At 33.3% G+C, this 19829-nt stretch overlaps 2 protein-coding genes across 4 annotated transcripts in view; one reads left to right on the top strand and one right to left on the bottom strand.

Annotated features, from left to right (window-relative positions):
- Nucleotides 1-15697, top strand: part of LOC129916566 (uncharacterized) — an 86365-nt gene extending 70668 nt beyond the window's left edge. Inside the window, exons 1-9 of one of the 3 annotated variants that reach the window (XM_055996581.1) lie at nucleotides 3620-3639; nucleotides 5103-5344; nucleotides 5664-6077; nucleotides 6383-6891; nucleotides 9681-10313; nucleotides 10390-11015; nucleotides 11073-11287; nucleotides 14599-14741; nucleotides 14852-15697. In XM_055996581.1, the coding sequence (XP_055852556.1) occupies nucleotides 3636-3639; nucleotides 5103-5344; nucleotides 5664-6077; nucleotides 6383-6891; nucleotides 9681-10313; nucleotides 10390-11015; nucleotides 11073-11287; nucleotides 14599-14741; nucleotides 14852-15374 (3309 nt within the window). In that variant the 5' untranslated portion in view covers nucleotides 3620-3635 and the 3' untranslated portion in view covers nucleotides 15375-15697. Of the gene's footprint in view, nucleotides 1-3619; nucleotides 3640-3700; nucleotides 4167-5102; nucleotides 5345-5663; nucleotides 6078-6382; nucleotides 6892-9680; nucleotides 10314-10389; nucleotides 11016-11072; nucleotides 11288-14598; nucleotides 14742-14851 lie in introns of those variants that run through there. The other 2 variants (XM_055996583.1, XM_055996580.1) reach the window with 2 other exon arrangements.
- The window catches only part of LOC129916565 (uncharacterized), a 210202-nt gene that overhangs the window by 185564 nt on the left and 4809 nt on the right, over nucleotides 1-19829 (bottom strand). The window contains exons 2-3 of the mRNA XM_055996579.1: nucleotides 17830-18386; nucleotides 17683-17763 (exon numbers count right to left, since the gene is read on the bottom strand). Coding sequence (XP_055852554.1) covers nucleotides 17683-17763; nucleotides 17830-18386 — 638 coding nt within the window. The remainder of the gene's footprint in view (nucleotides 1-17682; nucleotides 17764-17829; nucleotides 18387-19829) is intronic.

The raw sequence follows: 19829 nt of genomic DNA, 5'->3' as shown, positions 1-19829 counted from the left end.
GGCCGTTCATTTTGTTTTGTAGGTAAACCGAAATGGATTCTTTTAATGCACGTTCGTGGCTTCAATACGAACTTGCTCTATGGATATGAAGTCGTGATTTTTTTGGCGTAGTTTTATTTTTTTTTTTTTTTTTTTCATTTGTTAAGTAAGACTTCTCACTGACCAACTCGCGGATATTGTTGGACTCGTGCCCTCAAAACAAAAGTATTATTTAAGTTGAGCGACTTAAAACAAAGCAGTCTCCCCAATCACTTATCACGAATTCCGGATACAGAAAAGTCTAGATCGAAAAATAATGATCGAATACCTACACACTTTTTTTAAGTGAGCTTTGTAACAAGGTGAAATTCTCTAGGTTAATTGATAACTTACATAACTGCAGTCAAAATTTATTAGAACATTTTACTCATTTTCATTTGAAGTCAGCCGAATGGCTTGACGTATGAGCAGTCTTCCAACGGCCGGCATCCTGATAAAGACAGGGTTCGATTTAGTTACTTTTTAAACTGTACTGATAGGACCTTATTGATTTCTTCCACTTTTTTAGCTGAGGGGAAGTGAACAGGGGCATTTTGGTTTGTTAGTACAAGGAATCAGTTTTGTATTGCCTTGGTTGTTGAGTAGATGAGAAGATATAACAGTACCCTGAAGTGTATCTCTTCTAACTCATTTGGTCTTGTTTGTGGATTGGATTCTTCCCAATCTCTGATGTAGTCATCGCCATAAAATTCGACTACAGCGTCTCTAATGGAGTTTATACACTGAGGGAAAAAATATAAAAATATAAAATTGAAGTTGAAACATCGTTGTTTCAAAGATGAACTACTTTGATTTATGTGACTTTAAGATACGAAACCATTAAAAATTAACGTTTTTTCCACGTTGATCTTAAAATGTTCATTTTCAACGCAAAATCATTCCGAATCAAGGGGCACGGTAGTGCCCAGCCAAGTTCTCTAGCAACTTTGGCACTACACCCTTATTTACAGGAAACAACTCAGGCCATTTTCGACCCCCCTCTAACTTCCACACCAAAGATGCTAGAAATTTCAAACTCGCTACATTTATTGAGCTTGTCAAAACCAAACTCCTCACAAAATTTCAGCCTTTTACGATGAGTAGTTTCTGAGATATAGGGCTTCAAAAATCGCAAAAACCGTAACTGACTGACTGACTGACTGACTGACTGACTGACTGACTGACTCACTCACTGACAGATCATCAAAATTATGGAGAACTTCCCTTTAACGTAGAAACTTGAAATTTTACACGGTGATAGGGCTTGTGGTGTATACAAAGGGAAAAATCGAAAATTTGAGATTGTCAATTCAGGGGGCGTGGCATACGCCCATTTCCGCTGAATTAACATCAAATATTATAGAGCACTTCTGATTATCGTAGAATCTTGAAATTTAGTAGAATGGTAGAGATGGTAGTTTATACAAAGGAAAAAATTTAAAATTTGAGAATTTCAGCCAGGGGGCGTGGCAACCGCCCATTTCCGCTGAATTTTCATTAAATATAATAGAGCACTTCTGATTATCGTGGCGTGGCAACCGCCCATTTTCACTGAATTTTCATCAAATATAGTGATTTTCAATTCTACAGCCATACCTTGCAAAAAGTAGTGAAATCACAACAAAAAACATTAATGTTAAAAAAGGAGCCAAGTTCTCCTGTGTTGAAATTATGCTGGCACAAAAAGTACTGAGATGTAAAAGTGTACCAAGTTCTAAAGTTTGGGTTCAAATTCGTATCAATAAAATTTTGACTGTTTACTTGGCAATTTTTGAAATAACAGCCCTATTCTGCTATTCGATTCACGTGAATCGAAAGATTCCCTTTCTTAATCATGTCAAATTGGCTTTGAAAAACTTCTAACTTTCGATAGCAAAGTGTTGTTCCCGTCTGTTTTAGAAATTCAAAAGAAAAATAAATTGTCTAAATTTAATTTTAACCACCTTTTAAACGCTTCTTATTTTAGACTTTCACGTGAATCGAATAGCAGAATAGGGCTGTAACTTTAAAAATCGGTAATTAAAAGAAAAATTGTCAAGAGAACAATCAAAATTTTATTGATACGAATTTGAACCCAAACTTTAGAACTTGGTACACTTTTACATCTCAGTACTTTTTGTGCCAGCATAATTTCAACACAGGAGAACTTGGCTCCTTTTTTAACATTAATGTTTTTGTTGTGATAATAGTTAAATCAATGTGGTTTTCATTGATTTTACGTGGTTTCATGGTGGCTTTTCCCTCGGTGTAAGGACTTTGATAAAAGTCTTTTCTACGTCTAAGTTTAGCAGGTTTCTATGCATTGAAGTTGATCGGATTCTCAAGAGTTCTCAATGAGTATACAGAATGCGCTCCAGAGGCTAAGTCCGAAAGATGTTGGGTTACAAAATTCCTTCGTTAAGGGTTGTAACTTACAATGTTCCTTCGTTAAGGTTTATAATGTTCCTTCGATAGTAATCTCCGGAGCTTGGAGGAATCTTTAACATTTTCAAAATATTGACACCAGTATTTCCAGTCTTGTGGTTTGTTTGGCTAAAGCAGGTAATCTCAAGTAATGAAATCAATATGCTGCACTTTTTTTCTTACGTTGTTGCATAAGAATACAAGTATCTCAGGGCCTTGACTATGTAAAGTGAAATCAGTTAATCCGCAAAAAATTGCAAATTTTAGCTGAAAGTGAATGATCTTGCTCAGAGAGAGAGAGTGCATAAGGGGACATACAAAATAGTGAAATATTGAACAGTTATATAACTATTAAGAGACTGGAATTATATCCACTTAAATTAAGAACAAAAAAGGTGTGCTATTCAAGTGAGCGGCACTGTATCGTTGTTCGAGATAAAATTCAAATGATTCGCACTTTTAAACGTATTACATGAATATGAATATTTTCGGACCTTTTTCCAATATTTTAAAGACTTGTTTACTGAAGAAAAACTATGGACAGATAGTCGGTTAAAGCTAGCGTTTTATCGATAATTTTGCATGTCAAATGCAAACGTTTGCCGTTTTGTCAACAAAATCAATCATTTGATTCCAGTCAACATTTTAAATTCATTCTATAAAATTAAACAAATTTTCACTTAAGCTAAGTTTTTGGCGTGTGAAATACACCTAATACAAATATTGGTATCTATAGTCACCTTTTTTAAGTGGAGTTCAATCGTATTCAGATCTAACGAGAACATGGATTAGCGAACAATGATCAACCAGGTGCAAATCACTGTTGTCACTGCTATAGCATTCTTTTGTTTTCTTATTTGTCTTGAGTCTTGGTTGTAAAAGCAATAAGCATAATGCTTTCGAGCTCTAAACTAGTGTTGTTATTTTTATCTCTATCCTCCCGCACTAAATCAGTCAAGCGCGAATCTATAAACAATTGACGAACTATGATTTACGTCACGAATTTTATAGTCAACTTCAGAACTGAGATAGAAAAATATCTACAAAAACAAAAAAAGATAGAGATAAAAAAACAGCAAACTAATGATCGTGTTGTATTGTCGGGAATTGCGAAAATTGAAAGTTCAGTGTAATTCGAAGCGAAATTGCTTCCTTTTAACAATCGAGTTTAGTCTTGAAATATTTACTTTCTGTGTGAATTTGATTTATGATGAATGAGTGAGTGAATGTTTTATTTATTTTTTTTTTTGTTTTTCTTTTCTAAATTGAATTGAAATTGTAGAAGAAGGTTATGATTTTATTGAGATAAACGATTGACGGATTGTTATGAACAAACGCTACTGCACTATTAACGCCGATATGCAATCTGATTGTATAATCGCGGAAGACGTAATCAAGACAACTTTTGACACGGATTGAATAATGATGCCTGTGATATAAGAAAGAAAAAAATCTTTATTAACAAAGGAAAGTTATGGCACGAGTTTATTAAGAAGGTTTACAAAGTAACATCCTTATTTTCCTAGTTCCTTGAAGACTTGTATGGTTATAGTTGAAATGGAAAGCAATGCACTTTTCTATTGTTGATGTCTTTTTTTAACAAACATTTTGTTTCTGGTTGAGTAAAAATTACCTTCTAGAATTAATTCTATCATTGAAGTTAAAAAATAAAACAAGTAATGCAGATTCTTCGTGATTCGATTTAAGCTAAAAGTCGACTAGGATATGAAACATCTTTGAATTAGGTAAGCCAAATAAAAAAATTATCACACTTCAGCTTAAGTTAACTTTGAAAAACAGTGAGTTAGGATGATGGTAAAACATTCGAATAGTTTAAGTTACTTTTTCAGTTTTCTGATTCGATTTGATATCCTTTTAAAATATATCTTGTTTGTCTAAATTAAATATGAATAATAATATGTCAAGTCCATTTTAAATTTGTGCATGATAAAGAACTTTGAAAAGCTTTTTCTGAGAAATTTTTGAAAAAAACAATTACAAAATTAAACTCCTGGTTTATATATTAGAAAAAAAAAGCATTAAAATCCAGCTCGATTATCTTAACATACTTGCAACAATCAAATGATCAGTTATGTAGGTACATCTTTTGACCGTTCATAAATAACAACAATAGATCAATTCGTTGGATTAATTGACCAGTGATAAAAATGTTTTTTAGCTCTTTAAGTTTTTTTTTTAGAAAAAAAGTTACACATACATTACAGTGGCTTTCCCTTACACAATAATACTGAGCTGAGGTATTTAAAACTTTAATTTAATATCATTTTAAAATATTTGACCGAACCAACAAAATTTAAGAGCATTTTTATTGGTAGAAATTGTTGACAAAAAATTAAAAAAAAAAAAATTTTTAACTGATCATTTAAATCCGTTCATTAATTCAAAAGTTATGTTACACTTTTGAAGCGCTGCGTTCTTGCAATGTCCGCCCAAGAAGAATATTAATTGATTTTCGAAGGGCTAAGAATTTTTGATTTTTTTTTTTTCAATTTTTCCATTTTGAACAATTAGATTTTAAAACATCCATTTTCTTTTTCGAATTTTGTGATTTTTGCAAACCACAACAGTTTTGAAAGTTCAATTTATATTTTCCGATATTTCGACTTGAAGAATCTAGACATTCTCGTTCTAATTGTTTTTTTTTTTTTATTTTATTTTAGTGCCTGACAGATCCATTGCCATACAAGTTTCACCAGAAGCTGGACTGAGAAATGCTTCAAGTGCCATAATGAGAACCACTGAGGGTGGTTTTATTCCAATAAATATGGCATTCACCACAAATCGGACACTCGGCACCGAAATGAGTGCTTCGGAACGTACTCGACGATTAATACCATACGTAGCATTTTATTCGCCATCGCAAACAGAATTTCCAATCAACCAACAATATGTCGTTCAAATGGTAAGTTTGACTGATTGCACCTGATTTTGATGCGAAAAACCCACAAAGTGTTGACTATTTTCTCTCCTTTATATAAACAAAACAAAATTCTAATTCTAATTTTAAATCTCTAAGCCTTCCGAGAGCGTAGTATAATTATTTGCAATGCAATTGAAAATCGGAACATTAGATGACTTGATTTTAATCAAAAACCCAAACTATGCACATGCACATTGAAAAACACTATTTAGCAAAAATAATTGTGTTTAAATAAAATTTTATACAAAATTTAGCTTGTCTATCTTTTTCATTTATATTATCTATCATTGAATAAACGCAGCCACCACCATCAAAACAACAGCAACTTCACTATCAATCACCACAGAAATCTCAAAAGCAACAGCAACAGCAGCATACCCATTCACCTGCGGCAGCGGCTGCTGCTGCAGCAGCAGCAGCCATACCCATTCCAACAGCATATGTTCATATGAAGGTACCAGTCAATAACCAGCACCATCAGCAACAACTACAGTCTCATCACAATCATCACCACTCGCCGCAAGCTGTCTTTCAAACAATTGCCTATGGTGGTCAACATCCCCCTACTCAGTTGTTGAAAGAGAAGAGCAAACACGCGGTAAAAGTGCCACAACTGCAACATTCAATTGTACCACCTGCACCTCCAAATGGTGGTAATGGTGCATCACAACGAATCCTTTTTCCACATTCCTACAAAGATGAAGCCTTGACAAAGGTAATCAATCTAAATATTTGAAATTAATTTTTGACGATTTGCATTAGACTGTTTTTGACAAAAAAAAAGTGTCAAAATGTTTGATGGTCAATAAGACTCTCAAGGGTCTCAATGACTAAAAGCTTTTGCGGAAGATACCAACTTTTTTGTCTATTTATACTGGTTACTGGGTTTTGGCCAGGTCGGAAATAATGAAAACTCGAAGAACAATACGATTGAATGTCCCACTTGCCGAAACCCTTTTATGCCCTTGAAATCATTTTTTACGACTTTATCAATTAAATAACTTAAAACTTTATTTACAGCAATTTCACTCACAAAAAATAAATATGACACCATTCACACCGACAAATAGTGTCCCGGGTCGATTTATACCAATTGTTTATACTAACGAACAACAACAAGGTGGTAATATTAATTACAAGCCCACAGTGGCTCCAATCGATCTTCATGAACAACAACAACAACAACAACAGCAGCAACTTCATCAACAACAACAGCAACAGCTTCATCTATACAATGAGTTACCATCTATTGGGCAGGCAGACGAGCAACATCAGCACCTTCAACACCTGCAGTCACAACATTCAAGTGGTCCTAGTGGTCATAAACAACAACAACAACAACAACAACTAAATTCAGAGGACTACCATCGACATCGACCACAAGGTGGAGAAATTGTTGTTACCATACCGGCAGCATCTCCGGTGCCCTCTTCGGAATTGGTGTCAAAAACTTTGTCACAAGCAGTTCCCCAACAGGAGCGGCAGCACGTGCAATATGTGGCAATATCCACTCCTCGTCCACCATCAAGGTACGTATACAAAAAGTAAATAAACATTGTTGTAAAGTACGACACGGTAGCAATTGTTTTTATGATGGGCCATAGCATAGGAATAGGTTTTGTTGGAGAATGAGTTTGGTTCAAGTTTAAGTAATTGACGTGTCTAAGGGGACTAACCATATTCATTCTTTGCTCCACCATTACCAACAGTTGGGAAGAGTGTCTATACATTTTATGTTTTGCAAAAAGAAGATATTGAGGTAACAATTGAATTGTGTTGTGGGCACATCTCTTTAACCAAGGGAATTTATGTAGCAGCTTAAGTTATTTTTGTTTAGTAAGTTTTATATTTTTTATTGAATTTTGTTTGTCAACACTTAGATACACTATATTTCATCAATATATATGAAAAAACGTAGCTGAACAAAATTTACATTTATACTTAGAAGTAAGAAATTGTATATTCAGACAGAAGTTATTGCAATTTCTCGATCGTTGAAATTATACCAGAAATGACCCAAAATAAATTCAGCTTTATGAACATGAAATTTTCCCTTCGCAGAAGAAAACACCCTTTGTCATAAGAAATCCTAAAAAATAAACTTGAATTTTGCAGAAGCATTCAAGCATTTGGTAGCAATATTCTACGATAGTCTCTTAGAATTTTTTTGATCTAAAATACGTTTCTGCTTGGCAAAATACATAGATCATCTATAGAGCCCTTTTAAAACTCACTTCATCATTCACCTCAAAGTCCTGTAGAAGTTTGGAATTCACCTTGTTTTTATAAGATTTTTTTCAACAGTTTAAAGTAATTTTGTTTTTAAAATTGCAGTAAACTTTTTCAAAACTTCATTTTTAGTCAGCTCTTTCAATTTTTCTAAAATGCTCTTCATGTTCTTCAAAACCGATATCACTTATGCTTATGAATATTTATTTCCGTTTTTGAAAGATTGATTTTTCAAAAAAAAAAAAATTTTAAATAAATATGAACATTTTTTAATATCTAACATGTAATTTTCAAACATCCGTAAAATAATTGGTTTTTTTTTTTTAATTTCCCCCAAAAAGTTTAATTCTGACTTGCCCCTTTTTGATGCAAGGGCCTCAATCCGAGATGGTAGTTTTAAACGAAACGGGAAAGAAAAAAATCCATTAAGTCCATAAAAATATTTTGGTCACACATAATTGGTATTTAAATAGCTTTAGAAAATCAATTTTTGTTTAGTATTACGTTATGCGCCAAAAAGTAGTCCAAATAGAATTTAAGTTCAATATCGTCACATTTCCTATCTCCGAAAAAAAAACTTTCATCTAAAATAATTGTATGACCTCCTTAGATTCCTGACTCCTATCCTAATGTTACAATGTATGTACTTGATTTGAATCATATTTCATTTCTGAAACTCATTTTTTGGCAATAATTAATTGTTTCTTTCTCTTTCAAAAAAAAAAAAAAAAAAAAAAAACACATCTTTTTACCCAAAGATTCGTGTAATTTTTGGTTCCCATGAAAAAAAAACGTCTATACTTAAGTTATCAAACGTGCCACACGATACTTTGGATTTTTGAACTTATTACATTATTCGTTTTTAAGATTAAGCTTTCTTACGATGCGATTATTCATAATTGGTGAGAATCGGGGCCGCATCTAACTAAAATATAAATTTAGGACATTCAACATTATCTTGGTATCGACCAAGTCTATTCCAATATAACGCGGTAATGAATAGAATTCCAAACAAAGATAATATTTATAAAAAGTTGAGAACATTCATTTCGATGTCGAATCCTTATATAACTGGGCTAAATAACTTTGGGGTTACTCTTAGTAAATTTTGTACAAATATGAGTTCACTTTTAGCTAGGATCTATTAAATGAGTGAACCGAGTTTACATCATGTTAAGTAGAGTGTGTCATGTTGCATTTTGTTTTCGATTCTTTTTACGATAATTAAACCTCTTAACATTTCAAGTTTTAAAAAAAGTAGTCTGATTGGTGGCACAAAGAGGCTTGACTATGGTTAAGAAATCGACTATTAAATAAAATAGTTTTTTTTGCCTGAACTTTTGCCGGACATATTTTATGTCTATAGTTTTATAGGGGGTATACGACATCAACATTTCCCTAAAATAGTATTCAAAAATGTCACTCTAATATGAAGCTGTCTACTTTACTGTGTAGCAAAATGGATATTAAAACGCAGTTTTACAAATTTATGAATAACTAAAAAGTTTGAAAGAAATTGGTTTCTTATTACCATTTCTTTAGATTTTTAACCTAAAGGAACTAAAAGTTGTAGTGATTTTTTATACTCAGCGAATAAAAATAATTTTAAAGATATTTATAGAATTCCCTTTTTGACGAGTTTTTCTTAAAATATTATTACTCCAAACACAAATTTTATCATTCATGTCCACACGCGTTGACTTTAATTCACTTATATCAATCCCCCAAAACTTATTGGTGTAAATTTAAATTCAAATCACATATGCTCATCAATCCAAATGTGGAACATGATATTATTGCTTTCACTTAATTTTTTTACATCTCCCCTTCCCCCTCACACATACATGTTTCATTTTATTCCTTCAAAATCTTCTATCCATCGAAATGTGCCTTGTTTGACAAATTTCAGTCGCGCCAATAACAATATTCTCCCTCAATACACTGTCACACCTACAACATACTACAAACTCTCGTAACAAGAAATTGTAATGTCCCACGCACAACACAATAGCATTTTGTATTTTTGAATAAATCATTATTTCTCAACCTCTCTCATGATGCATCTCCTATCTACTGTTTTTCATTTCAGTCCAAGCTATCGAATTATTAGTGATTTGCCAACAGAGAGTCGTCATCCACATCAACAGCTGCATCAGCAACAACAATTCGAGCAACAGCAATTTTCAAATGCCGACAATCTAACACCACAGCAAAAATATGTCAACTACTTACGACATCAGTTGCGCTACAAGCAACAACAGCAACTCCAAGAACACCACCAACACGAGAAGCAGCATCAGCTGGAGAAGAATTTACAGCAGCAGCAACCTCACTATCACATTCAACAACCATCAGTACAACAGCAAAACCATCATCATTTCTATTCCTATGACTTGAGTACGACTGTTAGTCCTGTACATTCACCGTCGTCGTCATCATCGTCATCAACTAACTCACAACAACATCCATCGACTACGCAATCAGTCGATGTCCATCCCGAGAATCATCATAATCAGAATCGTTTTAATGAAAAGTATCCTCAGCACAGTCCCATCAACCATGTCGTCTACCAGCAGCAGCATCCGGAAGTGATAACCGACCCCGAACAGATTTTACATCCTAACAAACAATCTCACCATAGATACAGTCCAATCCCTTCACCCACACCTCATCCTCAACAATTGCAACAACAACAGCAGTTGCAATCTCATCAATACGCAAGGTGAGTGATTAGTGTACCACTTTGTGTCAGACGGTTACATGCTGAATTTCAAATCGTGTCCTTTCTCCTTTCACAGCAATCCGAACAAATACATCGAGTACATCATTGACGATCCAAAGCAGGAGATTGAAGACCATTCGACATCCCAGGAAAAAGACCAACACCACCACCAACAGGGCATTCGTCCTCCGCCAATGGTTTTGGTCGGCAATCCAATGCCAGCGCCTCCACCTGTCGAAGTCGTCGTCTCGTCGCCACGTCCATTGTACAAAAATCAACCAACTCTTCGATTACATGCCATCTCACCCACTCCTCGTCCTGCAATGGTTTTCGTGTCAACCAAACCTAAGCACACACAACTCTTACCCACTGCTGCACCTAAGCCAGTCAAATTGAAGCCATCACAGCAATATAGTGATTCGGAACCATTGCCTCCCAAGGACCCATTACCCGATTTAAAGACTCTATCGTTGGCAGAGATTCTAAGAAAGTTGCAAGAAAGTAATCACCTGCCACAAACACTCACCCCGGACAACATTGACAACTCGATAAGAACACTAATTAGGATTCTGCACAACCTTAAGGGCAGCCAGACCATTGTCGATGACCCACCCCAGCATCATGATCAGGATTACGACTACAACAACAACAATAACGATGAGGACGAAGGTACACCAGCTCAACAGGACCTCAGTGCTTCAAGTAAATCCATTAACACTTGTCAAATCTCTTAATAACGTATTTTCTTATTCACCCAAGTACTACCCGGTGCGAAGCCAGGACCAAATTCGGGACGACCAGGAATCGATTACCCAAACTTGGACAGAATTCCAGTTACGTCTTTCGACTGCCAACAGCAAAGGTACAAGGGATTCTTCGGTGATCCGGAAACTAATTGCCAAGTTTGGCATTACTGTGACCTGAATGGTGGCAAAGCGTCATTCTTGTGCCCCAATGGCACAATCTTTAGTCAGGTGGGTAATATTTGTAGGTTTCCTTTGCTGCTGCTCCTCTAAAACTTAAGTTACATTTTGTACTATAGTACTACTTGGTTTTAATTTAAACATTGTGTTTTAAGACTTTTCTCCTTGAACGAATTCCACATAGAGTTGCATGCCTGTGCCTGCCCTCAAGACAAAACATGATGGAGAATTTCAATTCAAGAGTAAACTTTGTAAAGTAGGTACATTGGATATTCTCTCTTCTCGAAGCCCATGAGAGAGGAGATATGATGTTAACATTTTATGGTGTACATTGAATAAATAGTTTTTGGGGCTTAGATGTAGTTATGCATTACTTGTGTAATGAATTCAATTATTATATTATTTTATGCAGACCGCTTGTAGTACAAAAACTACTGCAGGCTGTCTACTCTGTGTAGTGTTGAGTAAATTCGGGTATTATTGAACAAAGTTCGAAGTTCTGGGGATGTGTGTGTGTGAGTCGAGTCGGAACTTTTAGATTTACATCGAATGGCAATATAGTTTTGAAGGGAAGTTTTTAATTGATGTGTAACTTTCTAATTGAAAAAGTGCTGTCAACATTTTTGTATGATATTTTTTCCATGGAGAGGATTTTACAATTTTGATAAATATTTTTATTTTTGTTTTTTTTTTTGTTAAAGCATGTAGAGAAAAGCTAGGACACATACATGAAAAAATATATTATAAGACAGATCATACCTGATGCGAATGTTTCATTATGTAAGATAGGCGCCAGGAACTCATATGAAACAAAAAGCTGAATAAAGTTGTTGATAACACTGGAGAGCAAACTGTTTTTTAGAATAACTTTAACAGGGTAGAAGGCTATATCAGAGGGTTTACAGTAAACACCTTCCTAATATCCTTCAGATCTGAAAAGGATTTGAGATTGGATAGGAACTTCAAATGGAAGGAAAATTTCTCATTTTTTTGTTTCACTTCTTCACACAAAAGTGATTGTATTCTCTGAACGTATGCCCTTTGTATGTGTGGCGAAAATGTTTGAAGCATTTAAGGCTAGTAAAAGCGTTCGTTTAGGCAAATAGGTAAGCCTTCAACAACACTATACCTAAAGCCGCACTATCGCAACTTCGTTTGGGTAAAGGTGTCCTCAATACAATTATACAGTTTCACTTTCCATTTTTGATCTTTGAATTTAATAGCTCGGTATTCGACTGTCAAAGTGTCCAACGAAGAAGTCAATTAGTCAATTTAAGTTTCAGAAATCTCAGAGCACTCACCAAGGCCAGAAACTTTATGTCTCTATTCTATAAATTTCGCACTAGCGATTAACATTTGTGAATTGTTATATAAAATCCACTTCGATTTCCTTTCCCGTTCTTACCTTCACTTAGAAAATTCTCAGAGACGGACTCTATAGCATTATAAACTGACGTATTCACACCTAACGAAATATATTCCAATGAAAAAATTCCTGAGATGAAATGCATTAAATCATCGCGAACTTGATGGCCGCCAAAAGACACTAAAAAGCTCGATTAGGAACAATCAATTTTCGATCGCAGTTTATTGATTCATTCATAACTTTGACATACCATATCCTTCAACAAGCACTGTGTTCGCCTGATTAAGTACCGTCTGAATTTGGATAGATAACCTTACCAAAAGCTTTAATTTCAAATGGTTTGCTAATATACTCACAGGCACAAATAACCGCCCACCCAGTTTTTTTTTTCTCAAATAAGTAATTAAAAACTAGTTCACTTGAATCCTTAGAATTTTAAATTCCAACTGAATCACAAAAATGCATTTCCTTTTGATCCAGATCAGATCATTGTTTTGAAAGCGTTACATCAACAAAGCCAAATCCTGCTTTTGTTGTAATGCAAAAATAAATACAATGATCTGATCTGGATCACGATGAAAAAGATTCTTTAAAATCGATTCGCAAAATTCGTTACGTTACCCTAAGACTTGTAACCATGGTTTTCCCATAGAGAATCATCTTCAACTAATTATCTGCCTTGTTTAGAGACAAAGCCAATTATATCCTATTGTTTTTCTAAGCCAAAAGCCTCCGTAAGCAATTGGCATCCTTTAAAAATAATCTACGGGGTTTTGCCTTTGTTAAGTCAAGACCTAAGTCACAACCAAAAATTCCATTTTATCAATATATGTAAAACCAAGTACGTTTGACTATTTCAAAGCTAACGCCATAGTCGATAGTAGATAGTCAAAAAACGACAATGTTGCTCTATAAATCGTCGATTTTGACTATCAACTACTGACTATCGCCTGTTATCAATTGTTATTTAAATACATTTTTTCCAAATTAAATCAAAAATCCGTATTACATATTTATACATGAAGACTTTGTCAGAAAATCATGGTGCTAAAAATAATTGACGTCAAGTTACTAGGCCATAGCACTTTGATGCTTTAATCTGCAATTTCTGCTTTATTTTTTAAATTAATAATCCAAGACAAGATAATTCTATCGAATCTATAAGAAACAAACTTAAAATAACAACTCATTTTAGTATGAAAAATATTTGAAGCTAAATATTAATATTTTGAAGCATTGAAAATTGATACATTCTTTTCAATAAAAATTTCAAGTTCAAAGGAATATGAATTGCTTTCAATTGGGATTCCAAGAAACACAGTTGTAGCTTCATCAGAAAAAGAACTTATAATGCGTGGCAATTTTGTTTAAAATAGCGCTGCTCTATTTCTAGAATTACTTAAAATTTAATTGTTTCTACCGTGGAATAAACCTATTTATGAAAATCTGAATCCCTAGTTTAATTTATGAATCCAAGTTACATTCATCAAATTAATTGCAATTGTATTTTTAGCTAAAACTTAAATTCATCTTTACGAATGCACAAATTTATAATGAAAATGCAATTGTCTTCTCTTTCGTTGTAACTCTTTACAAAATTCTACCCTTGCGACAAATGTTCTTCATTAACTTAATTAAGTAATTTAAGTTGCTTCTACTCCAGGAATCACAAGTCCTTGCTACACTCCACGAATTAGATATATGTGAGAGACGTAACAATTTAACCCCAAGAGTGTTGTAGCACATCGTCATAATTTCATCTATGTATGTGCGAGTGTACACCTGGCTAATTAAGAAAGCTTTAAACTGAATAACCTTTTTGCCTCATTTAGCGTTTAATTGGAAAATCACTTCGTGCTAAAATAGAACTTAGCGTGTAGCAAGGAAGGAAACATTGTAAATTTATTTGCTTCAAGCCAAAAATTACAGCAAACTTTGTCATCGCTCTTATTTTCTCTTTCACCTCGTTAATTTTTTATTTTTATTTTCATTTTAGATTGCTCTAACTTGCGACTGGTGGTTCAACGTCAAATGTGCAACAACCCCACAGCTATATGTGCTAAATGAACGCCTTTACAAGTACATCCTACCATTTACACCCAAGTTTCCCGAGGACTATAGTGGGCCCCTTGTTGATAAGTATGTGTATTGATGATAAATTGTGAAGCTTCCTAGGTTCCTTCAACATACACACACACCCTTACAATTTAATAGTGTTTAATGGCTTTTGAACTTTTATTGTTTTCCAGGTATTTGGCTCTGAAGTTCAAGGAGATGGAAGAGAAAATGAGTCGCGAGAAGCTCAAGGGTCGTGGTGGCGAAGATGGCGACACAGAGGATACTGTTGCCGATGATGTAACACAAGGTCCAATCGAGCATGGAAACACCCCCAAAAAGAAGCCCACAGAGGACGACATACTAAGTGGCGACAATTTATCAACTGTAGGCGAACAAAGTTCGGAAAAAAATCTTTTAATAGATGAAGAAACAGGGCGCATTGCTAGCCGTGACAATAGTAGCGGTCAAGGTGCGACAGCGGAAAGTTCAACCGAAGCACCAACAAAAGAATTGCCATTGAGTCAACAACCAATTGTTGTGTCGACAACAGAATTGCCATATAACGCGCAATTGGAAGAGGATGAATCGTCGGATAGTAGTGGTCCGACAATGTTGGGCGATAAGGTTAGCGTAGAAAAAGTTGAAGTAATTGAAATTAAATCGGATGGAACATCTGGTCATCTGATACCGGAGAATAGATTTGTTGATACTTAGGTGTTTCTTTTATTTTTATTTTTATATTTACTGATTCTCAAATGTGTGCGTGCGTGTGTGTGTGTGATAAATAAAATTTACCTATATCATTTAAGTTTTAAGAATTGAAAGTGAAATACCTAAAAACTAGTGAAAAAAATAAAAACTATTTATTATTTTTTTTTTTTTTGTATTATGTACTATTAAAATGTAAATTTATGATTAAGTTTATAATGAATTGATTTGAAAATTTTAATTGAAAATTAATTGAATTTATAAGTATGGCTGACTGTTTTCCAACATATACTTTGGAACCATAATTTACTATCGGTTGATAAATGTTTTCAAAACCTATCCAAGTCTATCTTGAATTTGTTTTTGCTTCATTCACCAAAAACTTTTAAATTTCCTAGTTTTTGAAAAATAAAATCAAATTCTTGATTTGATTATATTATTATTATAAAGAAATCTAATTTACAAAATTATTGTGTAATTAAACACTGCAAGTCGCTTACTTTATGGGCGCTATCGTTTTGAAATTTTCTCGCCTTGCACAGGAGAGTTTGGATATTAAATGTAAGCTAATAACCACAGCACCAGCCATTTTCGTGACAAGCGCCTAATTAGAGCGCCGACTTTCATTTTAAAAATGAGCACATGGCACATCTTTTTTTTTTTAGAACCAGGCGTCTAGACTTAAATAGGACTGTTAAGTTTCTATCTTTTTCTATTTCCATAACATAGTTACACAAAAATAAAAGTTCTGACCTTGTGTTAATCATATGTCTTTTGGGTCGCTGAAACCGAATCTGAAGTCAATTTTTCCCCCATCACGTCAGGTTTTCGAGATAACCTCAAAAAACAAACAAAAAATTTTGTTTTGTATGATCCGAGGGTGCCAAAAAATATGTTAATTATATGTTTGTCGCTGAAACCAGATTTGAAGTCTCAAAAAAGATGTTTGAGTCAGGTTGTCTGTGAACTCTTTTTCAGTTTATCTAGAAAACCTGACGTGATCGAGTAAAACGGACAGTTTCAGCGACCAAAAAAAAACATATTATTAACATAGTCGCATCCCCAGGTTAGAACTAAATTTAGTTTTGTTTTTGTGTTGTGGCTTACGTTTAGGCTTAACATTCACAAATTAACCGTTATTTTCACAAATACACTAAATATTCTACTATAAGGAAAATCGAGTAAAATTAATTATTTGCTTGCAAAACCTGGTTCAAACTTTATGAAGAGGACTAAAAACTGTACAATGTAAAATAGTTATTCAATAAAATACTGATACAGAAGTTAAATTTAAACTACAGTGACCAAACTCTATTTTGGAATATTGGCCCAATAATTTTGTGGTGTCAACGACTGTGTTTTACAATTATTTCTTTAAGGAAGAAAATAAATTTTGTTTGGTTTTTCTTGTCGAACTAACAAAACATTTTATATGTTCCTTCTTCACTTTTTTCGACAATTAACTCAAGACAAAAATTTGGCCCAATAATTTCGTGACTGACTGTATGTTTTATATCACTTAGAATCGAGGCGCAAACATTTCACATTTTATTTTTTGCCTTATAAAATGAAAAACCTTTTTATGTATATTACTGGTGTTTCGTACATTTCATTTACCGGCCATAAATTGATTGATGTGGCAATAAAGCGTACTCCAATTACGAATTTCCCTTCTGATCGATTCGTACAAAAAGTGCTTCAGTCTTGCTGAGTATTATTAGCTTATTTCATAGGGGTTGGTTAAATAACACTATGTACCGTATACATTTATGTCTTATATTGGTTTATACTTAGTCCGTATTTTTCTAACTTTCGATTTAAACTATAGCGCAAATCAAAGGCGCTGTTACACCAACGTCATCTGCTTTTACCTTTTAATTTAATCACTTGCACAGAAAAATAAATATTTCAAAATTTCACATCATCATCTCATCAAGTGAAAGAAAAAAAAGTTCGAAACTTTTTATTCAAATACCCAACTGATATTCATACATGTAAACAAATAACATAAAAGAATCTTTTATCATTTAATCATAGTCAACTAAAATTTATTTACAATCATTTTTGTTCTAAATATTTTGTATTTTTCTTCATTTCGCAATCTGCTTAGCTGTTAAGAAATAAATTGAAGCTGCCATTTCATCAGAATGAACTTTATTGGTGTTTTTTTTTAAGGCTTTTATATTTTTTTGTTTACTTTTTTTTTTCTTAGATATAAAACTTAAATAAATTTAAAATGTATTAAAATATATTGTTATAAATATTATAAAACCTATAATTTATTAAATTTAAATAAAAATTAAAAACAACTTACCTTTTGTGCCTTTCTTATGTTTTCACGTGTCTGTTTCATTGTCTCCAAAAAACTGATGATTTTATCATTGTGTTGGGCATTCTAATTAGTAAAAATTCATTTCATTCATTTCAAGTAGTCCATTTTTTTTTTCTATTAACAACTTACCTCTATATTTAAATTATTGACATGATGTGAACTGTGTGTTATTCGAATACACTGATTGCAATATAATTTTTGACAATTTATGCAAAATTTATCACAAATTCTTTTGTGCGTTTTGCAAAATCTTTCTTTTGGCATGCGTAACTGTAATGTTTGCATTTCAAACTCTGAGAGCTTGTGCTTTTTTAGAACTTTACTATTTTGATGGACACAAGTAAAGCATCGTTTGCAGAAATCAACTTTGCAATTCATACAAATTCCAACTGCAGGAGCTTGTTCGCATTCACTGCATTTTTGTACAAACGATTCCGAGGCTAGCATACCTGCGGCAATAGGTGGGCCAACTGGTTCAGATGATAGAAATGATATTGAATTTGCCAATTGACCGAGGAGGCAAAAATTTAGATCGTAACTTTTTTTTAGCCATCGTGTGTGTTCAAGTTCGATGGGGATAAGACAAACAGCACATTGGAGGTTATGGCGATTTTGGTAAATGCAGTTTTCACAAATGTTATGACCACAATTTAAAAGTACGGGCCGACTACTGTTTGGCTTGTTATCTGGAAAATAAAATTAATTAAAAATAATATGGACATAAATGGGCATTTTTCTTGCATAAAGAGGAAGGTATACATTAAATTAGATTAAAAGGATTCAAAATCTTAGGTACCTTACATTTAATAAGAAGCCAAAGGATTCTATTGCTTGAAGTTACATTACAAGAAAATATATGTAGCTACTTGATTAACTTTAACGTGAATATGCTAACATAAGGGCTCTTATGCAAAAAGAATGAGCTAAAGCTCAATCTCACTTTTCACTGGGTCATTTGCAAAAATATGCGATCGAACTCTTTATTCACCTTTATAAGAACTTTCTTAAGGTGGTATGCAAAAAACAAAAGGATAACTGAAGGAGTTAGATCTCATTTGATAAGGTTAATCTCACAGGGATGAGATTAAACTCATATTGAAAGTTTTCTATGAGACAGAACTCGTCTTGATAAGAAAAAAAAAAAAAATAATAAAAACGATTGCTAAAAAATATTATTACCTCCCACATAATGTACCCAAAATGATTATTTTCAAAGCCAATTAAAGCAAATGTTTAAATTGAATTATTATTTGTTTTTAAAAATGTGGTTGCATGCAATAAAAAGTAAATTAATAATAAAATAAATGAAGTGCCGCTGTACGGTAAGTTGAAATTATTTATACTCTGAAATATGTTTAAATTTTTTTATGTGCGCTGAATTGTAAACTAGTTCAACAACTGTTGAAACGACATTTTATAATAGTTATTTTTTTAATTTTTTTTGATAACACTGAAGTGCGTTCTTATATGTTATTTATTGTTAACAAAATTTAACTTTCATCGTTCCCAAATGAAAAAAAAATTACAAAATGTAACATTATGATGTCACAACATCATTCCTGAATGCAATGTTACATTTTGTAACTCTTTCCAATTCAGCTTCTGGACTTGAGTTTCAATGTTAATTTGTCAATCCATTCTAGATGGGGAACGGAGGGGAACATGTGAGAAGAGAATTTAATGTTTGTTCCATATTTGGGAAAACAAACCAAGTTTGGGAAAATTTGCAACTTCTAACATTCACAAAACATGATTTGAAATTAGTCAATAATATGGCCGTTAGTAATTTAGAACAAGCAAAAAGGAGCTTTGCGGGGAAACAGGTATTCTTAATCAAAACTCCAATATTTTTGGACAGACAAAAGTATTTCAAGGGCTGAACTAGGTAAATTTCTGAAAAATTTTCTTAGATTACACTGGTCAACAAAATTAAACTTTTTTTTTTGTTACAGAAACCAAAACATACTTTTCTATAGGTTTTTTGTGTGCTAAACTCGAATCCGAAGCCAAAAAAAACTGTATCACATCACGTTTTTGAGATATTTCCCTTAGAATATCGAAAATGTTGTCAAGCTGTAGGTACCTCTACCTAGTCTTATAAATTTCCCAGCTATTTATAAAAAAAAGTA

The sequence above is a fragment of the Episyrphus balteatus genome, chromosome 3, assembly GCF_945859705.1.
Source record: "Episyrphus balteatus chromosome 3, idEpiBalt1.1, whole genome shotgun sequence".
Classification (NCBI taxonomy): Eukaryota; Metazoa; Arthropoda; class Insecta; order Diptera; family Syrphidae; genus Episyrphus; species Episyrphus balteatus.
Note: the sequence above shows the minus strand (reverse complement) of the source record. Positions and strands in the feature narration are given on the sequence as shown.